Source organism: Pezoporus occidentalis, unplaced genomic scaffold (assembly GCF_034315485.1).
Source record: "Pezoporus occidentalis ecotype Australia unplaced genomic scaffold, CSIRO_AGI_Poc_V1 ctg266, whole genome shotgun sequence".
In the NCBI taxonomy this organism is placed as follows: domain Eukaryota; kingdom Metazoa; phylum Chordata; class Aves; order Psittaciformes; family Psittacidae; genus Pezoporus; species Pezoporus occidentalis.
Window position 1 is genome coordinate 328,867 of NW_026914567.1, and position 17,577 is coordinate 346,443.

A 17,577-nucleotide genomic window follows, 5' to 3' on the forward strand; every position below is an offset into this window, starting at 1 on the left:
AACCCCCTGCTTGCTACAAAAGCCCAGCAACCCTCCCAGCCAGGAGCCTTCCCAGAGGATGAGGGTACCAGTCCATTGTCCAGCCTCCAGCTCAGTTTCACCTTCACATGGAACCAGAAGCAGGAACATCTCTGCCTGCTCCCACTCATCCCCAGCAACTCAGCTCTAAACGAAGTCCTAAAAGTTGACATTCACAGCAAAATCCAACCCCAGCCTCAACGTCAGCAACCCACTGGGTTTGAAGCCTGACCTCAGAGAACTTCTCCACCTCCAAGCCTTGCTCTCCCTTTGCTGACATGAGCATCAGTTTGTTCTGCAGCTCACGGAGCTCTGCCAGGGAGTATTTCCACGATGCCTCGTGATCCCCAGAGCTCCCCGGGAGGGTGAAGCGCAGGACACTGTCCAAAGAGACCTGCAGAGAACAAGCCATTAGTGCTGCTGTGCACCGAGGGCCTACTTCTGAGGTTGGGTTGGGTGCTGCCTGCAGGAGGGGCAGGCCTCACCTTTTCCCCATCAGCTGGTGCTCTCACAACATATATTCCTCTGCTGTTGATGGCGGCTGCCAGTGACAGCGATGACAGCTCCACAGACCCATGGCTCTCTTTCACCGTTTTCAACCACCCCAAGTATTGAGCTGATGCACGCTGTGGGAAGAGAAGACATGGCACTGCTCTAATTGCTGTCTTGACAGTTCTTTCCAGGATTATATCTGTGCTCGGGACAAACAGCTTGGGCCGGCATAACAGTTACAGGATGGGGAAGGAAAAGAGGAATGACCGCAGGCCACAGCTCAGCTTTCTGCATGGCTGCTCTTCACCAACACCATGGGAGACTGAACGGAACCAAGCCCGCAGTGCTTCAATGCCTCTTGCTACAGAACACACCTTGCTGCAGAGTGGGACACAGTTCTGCACCACCACTCAAACTCTGGAAAGAGCAAAGCCACACCATGTCACGCATGAAAGCCTCAGCAGTGCTCTGCAGCGATCCATGCTATAGCAGCTACAGGGAGTTTTTGTGCCACAGAAACAAAGATACTTTTCTTCCAATCCCAAGAGCTGCTGTGATTCCCCACATGAGTGCCATGTGCCCTGTGCAGTCAATCCTCCAGCCATTCAGGGCAGGCAGAAACAGAAGAGGATGCAGAGAGGACCTGCTCCAGCAGAACTCACCAGTTTCTTGGGAAGATTCTTATCACTGTCCAGGGCTCGCCACAGCTTCTTCAAGCACTGCATGAAGTCATCAAACCCTGACTCTTGCCTAAGCTCATAGAGCAGTGAAGAGTAGCCATGCACAGCGTCATGGAAACAAGCCACACGGTCCACGTCCATGTCATTCTCCCCAGCAGAGATGGATGCCAAGTCCACAAATACCTTCAGCTCGTTTATACCTTAAGTGAGAAAAACACAGTGAACAACAAACGAGGCAGCTTCAATGCAATTCCACATCACCACCTTCTACAGAACAACCAGGAAGAATGCCTTTGACCAGCATCTCCTGTGCAGCCTCCCCTGCCCATCCCACCAGCAGCTTCCCAAGGTGATTCGTCTGCATTAGTGATACCCTTGGCCCTGGCTTCTTTCTGCATTGCCACAAGCCACAGGCTCACAACCAGTATGGAAGCAGTGCCAAGGGTGCCTCTGCATTTAAGACAACTGAGCTGACCCCTGTCATCTTGTTAAATGGGTGGCCTCTGTCCTCTGAAATAACTCATCTGAACTATTACAGCTATTACAACCCTTCAGACCAAGCCAGCTATCGGCCAGGGTAGCTATTGAGTGCTGCACGAGACTACAGTGGCGTGGGCACGTTTAAAGGGACTGCTTCATAGCACATCCACAGCAAAGCCTGGAAGGGATGCTTGTAACTATCAATTCCAGAAGCTGTGAAGGCATAAAGCAGATGGGTCAGGGATACAGCATTCCTTCTGCCTGCACACAAACTGGCATCCTTGCTAGCACTATCTGCCCCGTTGCTGGGTGGGCAGCACACACCTTTCAGTGCTTCTCTGACCCAGCAGACAAACTCCTTTTGCTGGGCCAGCTCCCCCAGGCACCCACGACGGTCCACAGTGATCCCCTGCAGCAGTTCCTTGGCATGCATAAGCTCGGGGCTGATGGAATCCAGCTTTTGTGTCTTGCATGATTCAAGCTTTTCTGTCTAGAAAAGAAGCAGTAAAAACAAACCTTCGCTCTAGATACAGGGAATACAACGTGCTCTCCAGCCAGGAAAGGAAAACCATGCCCCGAACTAAGGCATACACCAAAGCATTTTGTTTGAATACTTCATTTTTATCTCAAATAAGCACCTTGTGACAGGGAATGGCTGTTGGCAGAACGGGACAGACTTGTGGGAACGATCAGATTTACCCAGGCTTTTAGCCAACACCCTGACAGTACAGAGCCAAAGTGGATACTTACTATGTGCAGCAAGTTCTCCAGGACACTGAAGTCACCAGAAAGGTTTAAACTCTCTTTGACACTGGCAATGATCTTTGCAGCATCGAAAGCTAAATGCATTTCACAGTATTGCTGGATCTGCTCAAACCGCTGACTGACCCAGCCTCTGTCTCCTGCAGGGCTCAGCTCACACATGATGTTCAGTTCGCTCTCGATACCTTCCGGATCATTCCTGAATTTCTGAAAGATTTTATCAACTGCAGAAAGTGTGAGGCTTCCAGCTCTGAGATCATCACACAGCCTTTGATAGCTCTCAAAACAAGGGCTGATCAGAGCACCGAAAACATCCTCAAGCTCCAATACATGCTCCTTCTCTCCCGAACTTTCACGCTCCCTTCTTGCCTCCTGGGCTGCTTCCTCCCAGAACTGCTGGAAGATGAGGCTGCCCCTGAAAGTGTGCATGTTCTGGGCAAATTCTTTCAGCTCGGGGCTCAAGCTGTAGTAGGTCTGCAGGGGCGTCTCTCCCACATTCACAACTGTGTTGAGTCTTTTTAAGCGAAGATCTTCCAAATGTTGGAATTCCACTTCACCTACATTCACTTTAAAAGAGAGACAGGTCAGAGACAGATCAGGTGTGCAGCCTGCTTTCAGCTTACTTCATCTAATCTGCTGAGATGCTACTGGGCATGTGCACCCTACAAATACCATCTGATGCACAAGCACTTGCTCGATCCCTCAAACGCTCCAGGCTTACACTTCCCCCACCCCTCCTCATCCCTGCTGTGGTTTAGAATAAAACCTGCTTACAAAGCCCAGTCACTGTCAAAGCAAACCATGTTCTCCCAGGTTGCCATTCCAAACTGCTCCTCAAACGCTACCTTTCACAGATGCCTGCACCTTCCGACACATGCTCAGAAAGGTTCCTATTGCTTTTTTCTCTCTTCTGAGAAGTGCAACTTCTTCTTGCCTCCTCTGCAGGAGCTCTTTCAGTCCTCTCCGAAGCAGTTCTTTGCCTTCAGGTGACGGCTGCTGGTTCTCTGAAAGAAAAATACTCATCTGTAGTCACAAGGCAGAGGCTTCCCACCCCCCCTGCACCCATCATCCAGGTTTGGATTTGCAGAGTCACACACACAGTGAAACGCAGACACCCACAGCTGGAGCTGGGAGCTCGTACAAAGGGCAGCACTACCAACTGCTGAAGCTCCTAGTTAGCATTACTAATCACCGAGTAGGCCATCGATCACCACAATGATGCCCTAAGCCAAGACTGAATGGTGCTCTTACTTATCTCATAGATGGACATGAACCGTCCCTGATGCTGGAAAATCTCTTCCAGATGTTTCACAAGGATACTCCCACTCTGAAGGTCATTGGTGACTTTCACAAACACAGAGTCTGCAGTGGCCATCACATTCTTTGCCTCATCTGTAAGCTTTTCTAGAAGCTTTGGGTTTGTTCCTGTTCCAGAAACAAAGCATGCAAAAGCCAGATCAGCCCTGCTCCACAAACACCAGGCAGAACCAACATCCAGGGCCACGATACAGAGTCATAGAATCCTAGAGTCCTTCCACTTCCCTTTCAAATCCCTACCCAAAAGCCTGTGAACTCATCACACCACCCTCCAGCCCCTCATGTCTTCCTGAGCAGAAACAGCCAGGACCTCAGGAGAGCAACTCAGGAACCTGCCCGTGCACAGCCCATACCCAAAACCCATGGAGCCATTTCCATCCAGTCACACAACCAACACTTCAGCATTTTTGTGTAGCAAGAACTTAGTAGAACCGCAGAGGAAGAAGTTATGTTCCACAAATCCACCTGAGCTACAGGCTCAGTGGTCCAGTACAAATCCTGAAGTGGCTGCAGCGGATTAGCACAAGAGGAATACCAGCTTCCTCTTAGCCTTTGCTCTCCAAAACCAGGCTGAATGCCTTGAGCTTTGAGAAGAGGAATAAGACAAGAACAGGACAATCTTTATGTATCTGCTGCTCTGTGAAGTGGGAGCGGTGAGGCCGAGAACAGCTTTTCATAAGGCTCCCAAAAAGCAACTAACACATACCACTAAAGCTGAAGACACGTTTGATGTCAGGCCACGTGAGCACATGGTGCAAAATCTCATCCAAATCATCCTTGGACTGCCCAGGCCTCACTGGCCACGACTTCACAATGATTGTTGAGACAAGCTGGCTGAACCTGTCCAAGTTGTAGGACGAGATCTTCTCAAGGAGATTGCTCTGAGTCTGCCCAAGGAATAAAAGGCAGGGGGAATGCATCAGCGGTCTGGCTTACACCGGGCCCATCTCTCTCAAGGTCAGACATTGATGCCAAGAAGTCACACCTCCAGCGCTGAGGCACTGCAGAAAAGCCTCAGCTCACGACTGACACCAGAAGCCAGGATGGCGAGAGCATTACAAGTACTCTTCATGGACCCTTTATAAGTGGATCCTTACATCCTGATTTCTTATCAATGCTTTTTTTGTTGGTCTAACAAACTGAAACAACCCACAGCGCCTCAAGCCACGACAGCAATGCACCCCTCTCCTTCCCCCCCAACGCACGGCCCTGTACTGCACAACAGGCTCTCCATGCAACAGGAAATCTCACTTTTCCTACCGTGAGTGAAAATACACTACCTGGCAAGCTGCAGTGACAGCCTCTGTGGCACAGTCACAGAAGCACTGGTCAATAGAAGGGTCAAGCTGTGGAAATCGGTAGTACTGACAGCAGTAGACCAGGATTTGGTTAACTGGAGGCTCCTACAGGGCAAAAGGGAGATGTCAGCTTAAAGTTTCCAAAGCGTTTCTTCTGAAAGCACAGAGGAGTGCTGCTATAAAGACAATAAAAAGAACTAATATGCACCTCTCCAAGCCAAGCTTCCACCAGGAAACACTTGTTTCCTGATTATACCATGAAAATCAATGGCTTCAAGTATTTTGCAACTGATGTAGAAAGGAGATGAGGAGATATAGAAGCTCAATTTAGAAACAGCCTACACACGTGGGTGTGCATTTGGGAGCCTGGACAGGAATTGTCATTTCTGTAGAATGACTGAAGAGAGACAGGCACCAACTTTGCTCTGTAAGTCCTTGGGTGCTTGTTTTACACTCACTGTTTCTTAAAACTGTACAGGTGGTAGCTGGACATTTTCACATCCAATTTTTAAGCCTCCAGAGCACAGTTTACAACAGCAATGGCACTGTTATGACCAAAGCTACAGTGTTTTCACGTGCCCATTCAGGCTCTAGAAGCTATTCTCTGTGCACAGCAGAAGACTGTCTCTCTGCTCTGGATGTGGCCCACCAGCATGCAGTGCCTGCCTGCAGTCCCCCCCTACCTCCTGAATTCTTCTCTTCAGATCCTCAAGTAAAGTTGTCTTCCACTTCACAGTGAAGTGCTCGTCTGGAAAGCTGATCCTCACAAATGCATCCCAGGCCTGCAGGTGAGAAGCGAACAAACCCAAACCACTAAGTGCTTAGATTTAACATTCAAATAAGGAAATGAGAACTGTGCTGAGGAGAGGCCCCATGCTCCTCAGCCTGCCCAGAAGAAAAGGAGCACTCCCAAAGCTGCAAAAGGTATCTTTAAAGCCCAGGGTCATAATGCCCCAGCTGCTAAAGGAGGCACTTGGGTGAACCATTTCCACCTTGATGCTGGAAACTGTCCCAGGAAGGGCTGGGAGCAGAGCAAGCCAGGCCATAAGGATCTGCTCTGCACTTCACCTGCTGGAAGCCAGTAGGACGTACAGCATGAGCAGGACAACAACTCCAGCTACACACCAATAAGGGGCAGCTCCTCACCCCAGAATGCCTCTTGGAACAACAGATTAAAAGGAGAAATAAAGTGAGCTCAGCAGCACCGGTAAAGCCCTTTGCTTTCCAACCCAAGAGTGTTTAAAACAATGCAGCTTCACAGCCTGTAGTCCTTACTGCCTGTCCCCATCTCGTTCCTTACCCAGCCACAGCAGCCACACTTCCCACCCAAGAGCCATTAGACTCAAGACTACACGGTTAAGCTATAGTAAAACACCATATTATAATAAGATGACAAACCTGAAGTTCCCAATGAAAAGAGAACACCATATACTCCGAGTGTTCTTTCACTAACTTGTCTTTTAAAGCATTTCTGAACCAGGTTCGAGTCTCTCGCAGAGCTTCAGTGAATACTTCCACCATTGGAGCTTCCTGCACAGCACCTCCTGGAACCTGCCACACATACAAAGGAAGGGGCGAGTACCGAAATAAAGTACTGTAAGAACAGTTCAAGCAGGACAGCAACGTACAAGGGATTTAAGTACTCCTAAAAGAGAAGGCCCAACTGCATCCAAAGCACAAACACGCCCAGCAGAGACCCACCTCTATTTGAGTAAAAGAGAGAGGGAGGCTGGAAAAACACAACGCTTACAAATAGCTTGTGCTTAAGATCACTTACTCCAGGGAGTAAAGACAACCTGTGTTTAAGGGTAAAAAACCCAGGTAAAAGAACCCCCTGACAGGCAGCTGAGGCGTGGGACCTGATTCCAGCAAGAATCAAAATCATGAAGTGATTTCACATCCACTTGAAAGGACCACAATCTTGGTTCACTGAGAGTATCAAGGATTCCAAATTGAGAATGGCCATGATCTAAACCCAGCCTCTCGTACCACTGCTGTAATACTTCAACCTGTCTTGCTCCTATCAAGCCCTGAATGGTTCCTTGGTACTCACTGCTGTGGGCTGAAGTCCGGCAACCTTTGAAAGCACCATGGCAGAAGTGACAGGACACATGAACAACTCCCCCCACTTCATGTACATGCAGATCTTCTTGTGCAGCTTGAGGCAACAGGTCAGGCAGGACTGCCAGGAGTGAGCTTCCAGAGCCCTGCAGGACAGGAATGAAGAGGGAGAATCACAGAACAGTTTGGGTTGGAAAGGACCTTAAGATCATCCAGTTCCAACCCCCCTGCCAAGGGCAGGGACACCTCACACTACACCATATCACCCAAGGCTTCGCCCAACCTGGTCTTGAACACCACCAGGGATGGAGCATTCACAACCTCTCTGCTCAAAGGAGAAGTAAAAGCCACCTCCAAGTTCAGTGCAGTGGGGCAACCATCACCCTCCTCAGGTGGATTTAAAACATGCTGCTCTCTGACAGAGCCAGAAACCCAGGAATCTTCCACTCACACAGGGCTCAGTGCACGCGCTCACACTACAAGCGTACCAGCACCCCGCAGGCAGGGTGTAAGTGAAAAGGACACCGCTCTCACAGCTTGCCCTTCAGTTACCTGGCCTGTTTCTCATCCAAGGTACGCAGCACTGTCATTAGAAGGTTCTCTACAGCCTAAGAATAGAAAGACAGGGATGTTCAGCTGTGGAAGGGATTTTAGCGAGCAGTTTCTCATTAGTTACGGGGATGCTGTGAATGAGGGAATTTCCTATTTTCAGGTGCCTTCTCCAATGCTTTTAGAAGTACACTATGAAATTGCTGAAATTACCTGCTGGCTGCCAGGGTCACCACAGAGGTGGTTATCATTTGTACTAACAAAGCCTGCACTTCTTCCAGTCTGGGGGTTTAAACTGATCATTACGTGCAGTGTAGAGTGCTGTCCTCACACACAAAGCGGTTTTGCCACAGGCAGGGAAGTCTCTCAAACCAGCAGCACCGTGACCAACCCCAGAGGTTGTGCAAGGCAGTTTCAAGCAGCCATTGGAGGAGCTCAGGATTAAGATATTTGCCATCAGTGACTAAGAGCAAATCCAGAGAAGCAGATCCTTCTCTCACCCACGCCAACACTCTCTGCTACCGAGACAACCCCTCATCGCCTCTTCGGATTCTCCCAAGAATAATTCAGAGCAACTATTTTTGCTTTCAGCCAAATTTAAGCTCTTTGTGCCCTGACCTGTTACCAAGCACATTCCCTTCCGTGACAGCCACGGTACAGCCCAGTTTCAGCCTTTATCCTTAGCTGGGGAAAGCTACTGAAAGACAAACCTGAGAAGTGGCCCACAAACGGTCAGTGTTCTCTAATCTGTAAGAAACACCTTGAAGAATGCACAACAAGTCACTGGGGAAGTCTTCTATAAATTCAGCCAGGCTCTCCAGGGGCAGCACACAGATCCAGGATTTGACCAGAGTCTTATCTAATCTCAGCAAGTAGCTCTTTGCTTTCATTAGCTGTAGTAGCGTCCTCCTTAAGGAAAGACAAATCAAAACCTTCAAGTTTTCAAGGCGCAAAAGCCTAAGAGCTCATTCAGCCCCAGAGGACTCGTTCTCACTCCTGTGCTTTTTCAATTTACAGCTGAAGATCAGTAGAAGACCCCAAGACCCACAATCACAGAAGCAATGCCAAACTAGCAAGCAGAAGCCCTTGTGTTTGAAAGGTTATATACTGCACAGCTTTGCTATACACCATAACCTCTAAGCAATCAATGCCTGTGTTCATGTACCCCAAATAGCCACCACCACCATGCCACGGTTCTCATTTTATAAAAAGAAGAAAGAAAAAAGAGAGATTAAGATGATCACCACCAACTGCAGTGGCAGGACAATGGATGTAAGTAATAATCCTGGAAGACTCACGGATCTTGCCTCTTCCTTGTTTCAGCAAATGGAATCCCTTCCAGCCCTGCCCAGGCATCTTCTTCCATCAGCAAGTGGTCACGCTGCAAAGGGGTACCAAAGAAATGCAGAAGAGGAAGAACCCACACCCAGTGGTCCACTTGCTCCTCTATGCACCTCTGGCACAAGTTTGTCAGCCACAACTTCCAACTAAAAGAAAAATACCAAAGCAAAGACAGGCAGTGAAAGAACAGCTTTTTACAGGATGCAGGGATGCCACGGGGTGGGAGGGGAAGGCCACATCTCAATCTCGCTATGTACCTTCAGTAACTTTTAGCAATTATTTTAGCTCAATCTTCCCTTCATTGAAGGGTACACACAGTGGAAGTATAAGGCTCAAAGCTGCAAACCTACCTGAATCTCTTTGCACAAACTCCACTAACACAGCCCTAAGAAGTGCCAATACTGCAGCTACAGTTTCCACATGAACCCCCAGCTCACTTGGGGACTGGGCGACACTGATGTGCAGAGCCCAGCATCCAAGGGGCAACTCTCAGCTTCCTTGGTTGGGCTGAAGCACCACAAAGCCTCCAAAAGGAAATGTAATACCTGCAGCAGTGCAGGTGAAGAACTACACATCTGAGTGCCAGATAAGCAGTGTGGTAACAGCCTAAGAAGCAGCACTGAGGAAAAAGTCAGCAAAGTTCACATGTAATGGTGCACATCAGAGGAGACAAGAACCACCCAAACAGTGCATTCAATTTTAAAGGAGTAAATACATGATGATCCTGCTCACTGGAGTTTGTATGAATAGCAAACAGGTGAGGAGCGAGAAATGGCTTGACAGGAAAGGGTAACTTAGATTTTTATGTATAAGAAAAGACAACACTTGTCACCCAAGGTACTACTCTGACAACGGTGACAAGTTAAATAAGGGAAAGCCCATGTGGACAAAAGGAAAAGAGTTTTCACATCCCGGAAGGTCTGTGACTGTAAGAGGGCTCCAGAGGCAGGGGTGCAATGTTCACCCCTGGAGCTCTTCAGAACTCGCCTGGGACCTTGCCTGCCCACTAGCCCTGCTCTGAGCAAGAGGTTGGAACAGAGACCTCCAAAGACACCTTCAAAAACCTGTGGGGTTTCTCTCATTCGCTGACACTGGAGAACTGAATTTCTCATTGTTCTATCCCAGCGTGCTCCACTTGCAGCAAAACCAGCCCAGCTGGGTACCCTGTAAGTGCTCCAGTAACATACATACCCAGCAGGCCCTGGAAAAGCCTTCCCGATACTGCGAATCTCATCCTGTACGGCTTGTTGTGGTGCATTATCCAAGCACAGGAGGCTACACAGGTTAGCCAGATCGCTCTTAAATGCTGGAAGCTCAAGTATTTTGACTACTGTGAGAATGGTGAGCCCCAGAGCTACTTTATTTTTTATTACTATATCCACCTGCGATGCTGTTGCATCTTCAGGTGCAAGGAAAGGACGAGCAATTTCCCTCATGTATTTTAGCAGCAGCTCATTCACCTAGGATAAAGCAAAAAGGGAAGTTACAAACCAACCGCAGCATCAGACCCCCAATAAGTCTTTTTTTTTTCTGAAGCCATTTTCTTCTGCCAGCTACAGCACGGACACTCTAGCCCTGTACTCCCTCTGGCACCGTGGTGGTACCAGGACCTAAGCACACACGGTACTGACCACCACCAGAGCATCAGGCACAGGACTGCAGCACCTGCGAGGGCTTGGTGCCCTTCGCTGTGCTACCAGCTCCCACCACTCAGCTACTGCTGCACCTTCCCGTGCCCAGCAGAGCTGAGGAGCATCAAGGGACCGGGGCAGCCCTTGGGAGGGGAACCAGTTTGCTGAGACACCCCACAGTGCCTCAGGTCTCTGTCCCGTGACTGCACCCTCCCGGTAGACTCCAGCTTCACTGGGAGTCATTAAAGGGAGAGAGATTTCTGTCCTTATCCACAGCCCCCAGAAGCTACTCTGAAAGCACACCCGGGGGCCCATAGTACTGTGGTGCTTGGTGACACCAAAATCATCCTTCCACAAACCAGCAGTGACACGGAACACCCGCTGCCTCTGCTGAGCCAGGCAGTTATGCCATCTTGTGGCCTCTCCCTTGTCACCAGGAGGAGAAAGGCTGTTAAGAGCTAGAAATGAGGTTTGAAGACCTTAAAAAAAAATAATAAGGTGGCATTTCTGCCATAGTTCATAATTATGCTGCTTAAAACTGGGCCAGGAGGAGCCTGCCGCAAGAAAAGGCAGGTTTGGAGACAACAAGAAGTGCAGGTAAGTTAGTGACAGCAAAACTGCAGGGCCAGGCTTAGGAAATCAATATCCAGACAGAAAACCCACTTAAGAAGTCACCACATCACAGCTCTGCTGCTGCCCAACACGGGACCTTCAGAACCCCACCTCACTGCAAAGGTGTGACTGAGGTTCATGGCCGTCACCCCAAAGGATCCCCACCCGTTCTGTCCCTCCTGAACCTTCTGACAGCAAAAGCAAAACTAACCCAGCACAGTCAACAGCAAAACTGAAATCCTGTGGTTAGAAACCCAACGCCTGTTTTCTGGTACCTGCTAAAAGAAAAGATTACCTGCTCTTGGCCAAAGTTTAACTCCACCCATGGCATTCCCTCACCATCAAATACCCATGGGTCACTTGTAACGACATAAAACTGTCTCAGCTGGAAGATAAAGCTTCTCAGGTTGCTGGAACTCCAGGTTCCAAGAATGCTGAAGATACTTTCTAACATAATATTTGCAGCTATTTTCTTTCCTTCCACCACATCCTTGTATCCGTTGCGAGAAAGCATATGCCAGAGGTTTTTCATTACAGACGGCTTTGCACACACAATATCATCATACTGATGCCATTCTGGAATGAGGAACACAAAGAGCACCGGGAAGCAATCATCTGAGGAGCACACACACATTTGCCCATGCCTCGCTCTCAGCTGTCCACAGAGATACCCCCACTGACCCGTTAAGTGTCCACCTTCAGCCAGTGCTCTCGTAACAGTGCTAGCCCACGTAAGCTGGAGACCTTCCCACCACAAAAGGCCCCATGGATCACCCCGAGGTGCAGATGCAGGCAGGGCAGCTCACCTCCATTGCTGAGCAACTTGCTTCTTATCAGCAAGTGGCGATTCACGTGGTGATTTCCGACGGAGCGCTTGTAAATAAACTCGTACTCCCCTTCTCCACAGCCAACCCAGTACTTGTAAGGAATTGATTTATTCACGTTTTCTTTTGCAAGAGTTACGGTGCCTTCAATGAGGTATCCATGCACTCCCAGGTACCTGCGGAACAGGAAACACTGCCAAGGACATGGCAGCCTTTCCCATGCTTCTCTCATTTTTCATAGGAACGGTGATTATTCTTTCATGATGTTTTAAAGTTTTAAAAGTTTTAAAATAAAGTTTTAAAGTTTTAAAATAGTTCACCATGAAAGCTCTTTGGGGCAAAACCCACCTATGCACATGCAGCTACTGTGTGTTGTATTAAAGGAGGTACCACATTGCATCCTGTTCTCCAGAGCCAAAACTCTCCTGCGCCTCTGCGTGACTCAAGAGGGTACTTACTTGGTGCAGTTCAGCTCACAGATGTTGTCACTCCAGTCTGCATAAGGAGAAATGCCTTCAGCCCTGATGAATACTTTATGGGTGTCAGGGTTTAGTTTGAAGTCTCTGGATAATATTGCATGGAAATACACCGTGACACCATCATTTCTGCTCACAGAACTAAAAGAACAAATTAGAAGGAAAATAGAAAGAATTTTAACATTTACTTTTCTTTCAAATTGCACAAAGCAGTATAACAAGTAAGATTTGAGCCACAGCTTAACAGATGCGGGACTCAGAAGCTCTGTCAGCAATTCACTCCAACTGATGCTATGTGGCAGGCCTAGCATAAAGCCTAGTGCAAAAAGGAAGAAATGAGTCCCGTGAAATGCTCTGACCATGTGCATCTGGGCCCCTGCACTGGTAAGCCAGCAGAAATACCTGACCCAGCAGAATTACCTGAAATGACTGCACTTTGTTCCCTCTTTCAGCTCATACACATTAAACAAAACAGGTTATACTAATGAAAACAGTTCCTCACCCCATTAATCCACAGAGTTACAGGTGTGAAGCACATGCTGCTTGTGAGAGTAAGAAATCAGAGGGCAATCTTGGGTTTAGCCATCAGATACTCAAAAAGCTTCAAGTACCAAGTGGATCACATGTCCCAGGACACGACTCACGCCACAACTCCCAGTGAAACATCAGGTCCCTTTTGCACGAGCAGCAATTCACGTCAGGTTTAAGGCAATTCTAGTTCCACATATCCAAGATACATGCAGACCTAACCATAGTACTTCAGTCCCCTGCCTCAGCCTGGAGTCCTCTGGTCCTCCTCACACCAAACCCTCCCAACACCAGCAGGGCTGTTCTCACCTTTCTTTCAACTTCTCTGCTGGCTGCTGGTTCCTTTGGCGCAGCTTCTTCTGACTCTCTGCTACAGCCGCAGCACCGCCCTTCCTGGGAACCTCAGGTCCTTTGGCCTGACTTGCTGTCTTGGTTACTGCATGCGTTTTCTCACTTGTGGCCTTTTTCTCCTTTGCATCTTCATTCTGCGCCAGGAAGACAAAGAGCACACATTGAAAAAAGGAAACCTTGCCCAGCTCAAGCAAACACTGCCCAGAGCACTCACTCACACCCTTACCCTGGGGGCAGGAGGGCTCACTTTCTGCCTGCTCTCTGCTTTATCCTTCCCAGCCTGCGAGCTGCGAGGTGGAGTCTTTGGGTCTTGACTCTGATGTCCAGCCCAAGCAGTTGCAGACTTGCTTTTAGGAGCTCCGGTTCCAGGAGATGGCCCAGAGGAAGCGCTCGCTCTCGGCCCTGCTGAGGTCAGGCTCTTGCTGCTATCTGAGGGCTGGGAATCCGGTCTCGTGGCTGGAAGCCGACCAGCAGCAGGGGCACGACTGCCCCCTCCCGCATCACCCCTGACTACTTCTCCACGCCCTGTGGTGCTTCCACCCTCCACCTTCTCCTCGGGGGTCGCAGGGCTTGGAGATGGGGCAGCCGCATTGTCTGTGCTGCTCTGCTTCCCCGGGGCCATCACATCCACGCTCCGGGGACCGTCTTCTGCAACTGCTTCCACGCTTCCAGCTTCCCTTCCCAAGTGACACGAGGCCCCCTCGCTTCCACGAGGGCCTCCACTGTCCCCAGCACGAACAGCACCACCCGCTTTGGCTACTTCACTGCCTGTGCTTTGGGTTTCTTGGGGAATCACACAGGTATCGGGCAGTTCCGGGCTTGCAGCTGGTGCTGGGCTTAGAGAAGGCAGAGAGTCCTGCTTCTCAGAGCTCGACGGGCCCTTCTTGGATTTACTTCTCTCCTTTTTCTATAGCAAACAGAAAAGAAGGAACACCACAGTGTCTGTTTATTCATGGCCACTGGTGGAGCTGGCTGGAGAGGAGGAAGTGACACCTTCCTGCTACACTGGGATAATGAAGAACAACCAGGAACAGAACAGACAAGACCAGCCTCTGCCTTCTATAGCAGCTGGAAATGCAAGTAACTCTTGAGCATTCTCTACTTCTACTGCTAAGACCTCCCCAGCAGCAACACAAAGCAGCACCAAGCAGGACGCTCACTAACCAGGCCAGTTACCAAGCCCACTGTGTCCTGCTTCCCCCAGCACAGCACAGGGGCCTGTGCTGCTCAGGGCAGCTGCCCCGCTCTGCACTTCGGCCGCCTGCATCCTCCCCACTGAACCAAGCACAGACATCTCCAGCTTGCCTGGGAACACAAGCAGCAGCAGCCAGTGCAGCCCAGCCTCACTGCTTGACCAAAGAGAGCAACAAGTGGCCAGCAGCCCCTGCTCCTCAGCACCACAGAGCCTCACCTTCTGTGACTTCTCTAAAGTATCCCCAGCCATGGCCTCAGGTGCAGCCTTTGAGGTATCACTCGGAGCTGTTGCACCCTCCAGCAGCGATGCTCCTTTCTCCTCCTCCTCCTGTGTTTCAGCAGAGGAAGGAGGCCCACGCTCGGCACATTCAGGTGCGGTCACTGAGGTATTGATGAGAGCTCTTGCGTTCTCCACCAGCAACCCTCCCTCAGCATCACTTGGCTCCATAGCAGAAGGCCCAGCAGCACCTTTTCCTTTCACCTCCACTCCTGTACCAGGGACTTGAGCGAGCTTCACCAATCTTCTTTCTGCAGTGGAGGCAAGGTGTATTGTTAAAGCTCTGGTGGTGAGCAAGCAGGGTCTGCTGCTGACCCGTGTACCAAACTGCTGTGGATTACTCAGGCAGGCAGCTAAACACCACACAGCCCACCCCACAGCAGGACTGTGTGTTATCAGCGCTGCTCTCATCCAGAATCCAAAACAGCCCTGGGAAGGAAATTAACTCCATCCCAGATAAAAACAGGACATGGATTAGCAGGAGTCACTTTGTTGTTCAGCAGCTACTGCTAGGAATAACAGCATCCTCCCTGGCACAGCCTCCTTCCCTCCCCAAGGCCCCTGCAGTCAGCAGCAGAGTAATTAAGGTAAGAAACCACCGTGCTGAGGTGTTGATCCATCCTCACGCTACCTCCAGCTGATGGGCTACCTGCCAGCAGAGGTTCTGGATGCTTTCCCTATAGCATTTAAGAGCTGGAGGCCCCGGGTTTGTTACCTTGCCATTCCACATTTGCAGAGGGATTTGCTAAGAACTGATCCTGCCAGGAGGCTGACTCTGGGTTAGGGCATTCTTTTAGGACCCTAACTCTTCCTATCAACAACCCAAACGCAGCTCTGGTGGCCCAGGTCATTCCTTTAGGAAGTCAAAGGATTAGGAAGCATTTCTTGCAGTGTAACCGTGTTAAATGTGTACTTCATTCTGTTACTGCCCATAGAGAGAATTCTGTGTTGTCAAACAGGAACACGGTGAATTCTAACCCCAAGCTGAAGATGGGAAATTTGGGTTCAAGAGAGACCAAAACGGACTTTTTAATACAGCACCCCACAGAAATGGGCCCTGTTCTGGCAGGGCAGGAACCAGCTCAGCACCGGCCACCGAGCGTGCCGCAGGGCTGGAGCTCCCCCATAGCGCCTCCTCCTACCTGCATCCTCCTGCTCCCCGGTGCCGGGCCCCGCACTGACTGCAGGAACCGGCAGACCCGTCCCCAGACACAAAGCGGCACCGGCGGCACTCCACGTTCCCCAGGCACCGACCGCAGGGAGCCCCCGGGGGGAGCGAGGAGGACGGGGCACAGAGAGAAACGGAGCCATCAGCGGGAGGTGAAGAACGCTCCGGGGAGCCTCAGGGCGCTGCCTCCCGACCGGAGCCCCATGGACCTGGACCGGGACCGGGACCGGAGCCGCTTCAGAGCCAGCCGCGGCCCTCACCTGTTCTCGCAGAACCCCAAGTTTCGGTCTCGGGACGTCACCGCCCCCCGGGGTTCCTCCCCGCCGGGGCCGGGAGGGGTTCCCCGTGCCCCCCCGCCATGCTCCGAGGGGCCGGTGGAGCCCGTTCTCCCCCCGCCGAGCCCGAGGTCAGCAGCTCCCGGCCCTGCTCCGGGCCGGTGGAGCCGGGACGCGCCCCCCACCCTCCCCGTCCCTCCGTCCGCCGTCGGTCGGTTCTCGTTGCCTCTGGAACAGCGGCAGCAACCGGCCCCGAGCAGGCTCCCCGGGCCGCAGGAGCGGGGCCGTGGGGTGCTTCACACCAGTGCGAGGGCAAGAGCATGGAGGGAAATTCATCCCACTGGAGCCACCAGCCCGAAGTGGGGACGCGGCTGTCACCCCATCCCCGGCTCCAGCCGGGATTGAGCTGCTGATGGGTCCCAGCAGCCCCCACACGCTCACTTGCACACACGGTTTGAGCACACACGAACCCAAACCCTCTTCTACCCCAGGCTCCATTTTGAGGTTACCTGAGCCCCCCCTGGGCACGCAGAGCAGCTTTCCCCGCACAACCACAGGCGGCGGCACACGACGTGAAGAGAAACCTGCTCCGTCTGCACTGGTCACTCCCGGTGCCGGGAGGCGGACGGACGGACGGAGGGGTGGGAACAGAGGGCACGGATGCCCTTCCAGCTCTGCAGGTGCTGCCGCGGGTGCAGCGAGGAACAACCCGCTCCAGGCTCCCGCGGCAGGCTCCGGCGGCCCCGCAGCTCCGTGTCGCCCGGGCACCTCGGCTGCTGTGGGGCCTTTGAGAGGAGGGGCTCTGCCCTAAGGCGCGGAGCACGCCCGCACCCGGAGCCTGCTTTCAGTTTCATTTCCTTGGTGAGCTCAGCAGTGCCCGGTTTAGTGTTTCTTGCCCACACAAAAGCGAAAAGCTTTCCTCAAAGGAGTGCAGAGCTCACACTGACTCATGTGCAATCAATCACCGCTTTATTGCACCGTCCCCTTCAGGGCTGCCAGCCAAGGGCAGTCGGGAAAACTGTCCTCCCTTGTACCCTGCCCCAGCCCTGCTGCCTGTGCTTTTTACATCCATTTTACAGCAAGGCAAGCACAAGCTGGGGTCAGGCTGCACCCGGAGGGGCAGCAGAGCCCTGCCCCGTGGCAGCATTTGGCAGAATGGCCCACGAAACCAGAGGGATCAGCAAGGAGCAAAATCAGTGCTGGTTTTCGTCTCCCAGCAGCGTGAGGGTGAGAGCTGCAGCAC

The 17,577-nt window shown here is 51.3% G+C and overlaps 1 protein-coding gene across 1 annotated transcript in view; it reads right to left on the reverse strand.

Moving 5' to 3' along the window:
* Positions 1–17,092, reverse strand: part of RNF213 (ring finger protein 213) — a 46,618-nt gene extending 29,526 nt beyond the window's left edge. The window contains exons 1-23 of the mRNA XM_062624407.1: positions 16,844–17,092; positions 14,832–15,142; positions 13,647–14,327; positions 13,379–13,554; positions 12,524–12,682; positions 12,048–12,241; positions 11,537–11,817; positions 10,190–10,458; positions 8,956–9,144; positions 8,368–8,566; positions 7,661–7,716; positions 7,101–7,254; positions 6,446–6,598; positions 5,731–5,829; positions 5,030–5,152; positions 4,456–4,636; positions 3,684–3,857; positions 3,278–3,436; positions 2,421–2,998; positions 1,995–2,160; positions 1,173–1,390; positions 504–644; positions 251–412 (exon numbers count right to left, since the gene is read on the reverse strand). Coding sequence (XP_062480391.1) covers positions 251–412; positions 504–644; positions 1,173–1,390; positions 1,995–2,160; positions 2,421–2,998; positions 3,278–3,436; positions 3,684–3,857; positions 4,456–4,636; positions 5,030–5,152; positions 5,731–5,829; positions 6,446–6,598; positions 7,101–7,254; positions 7,661–7,716; positions 8,368–8,566; positions 8,956–9,144; positions 10,190–10,458; positions 11,537–11,817; positions 12,048–12,241; positions 12,524–12,682; positions 13,379–13,554; positions 13,647–14,327; positions 14,832–15,062 — 4,743 coding nt within the window. The 5' untranslated portion in view covers positions 15,063–15,142; positions 16,844–17,092. The remainder of the gene's footprint in view (positions 1–250; positions 413–503; positions 645–1,172; positions 1,391–1,994; positions 2,161–2,420; positions 2,999–3,277; positions 3,437–3,683; positions 3,858–4,455; positions 4,637–5,029; positions 5,153–5,730; positions 5,830–6,445; positions 6,599–7,100; positions 7,255–7,660; positions 7,717–8,367; positions 8,567–8,955; positions 9,145–10,189; positions 10,459–11,536; positions 11,818–12,047; positions 12,242–12,523; positions 12,683–13,378; positions 13,555–13,646; positions 14,328–14,831; positions 15,143–16,843) is intronic.
* Positions 17,093–17,577: the final 485 nt, after the last annotated feature.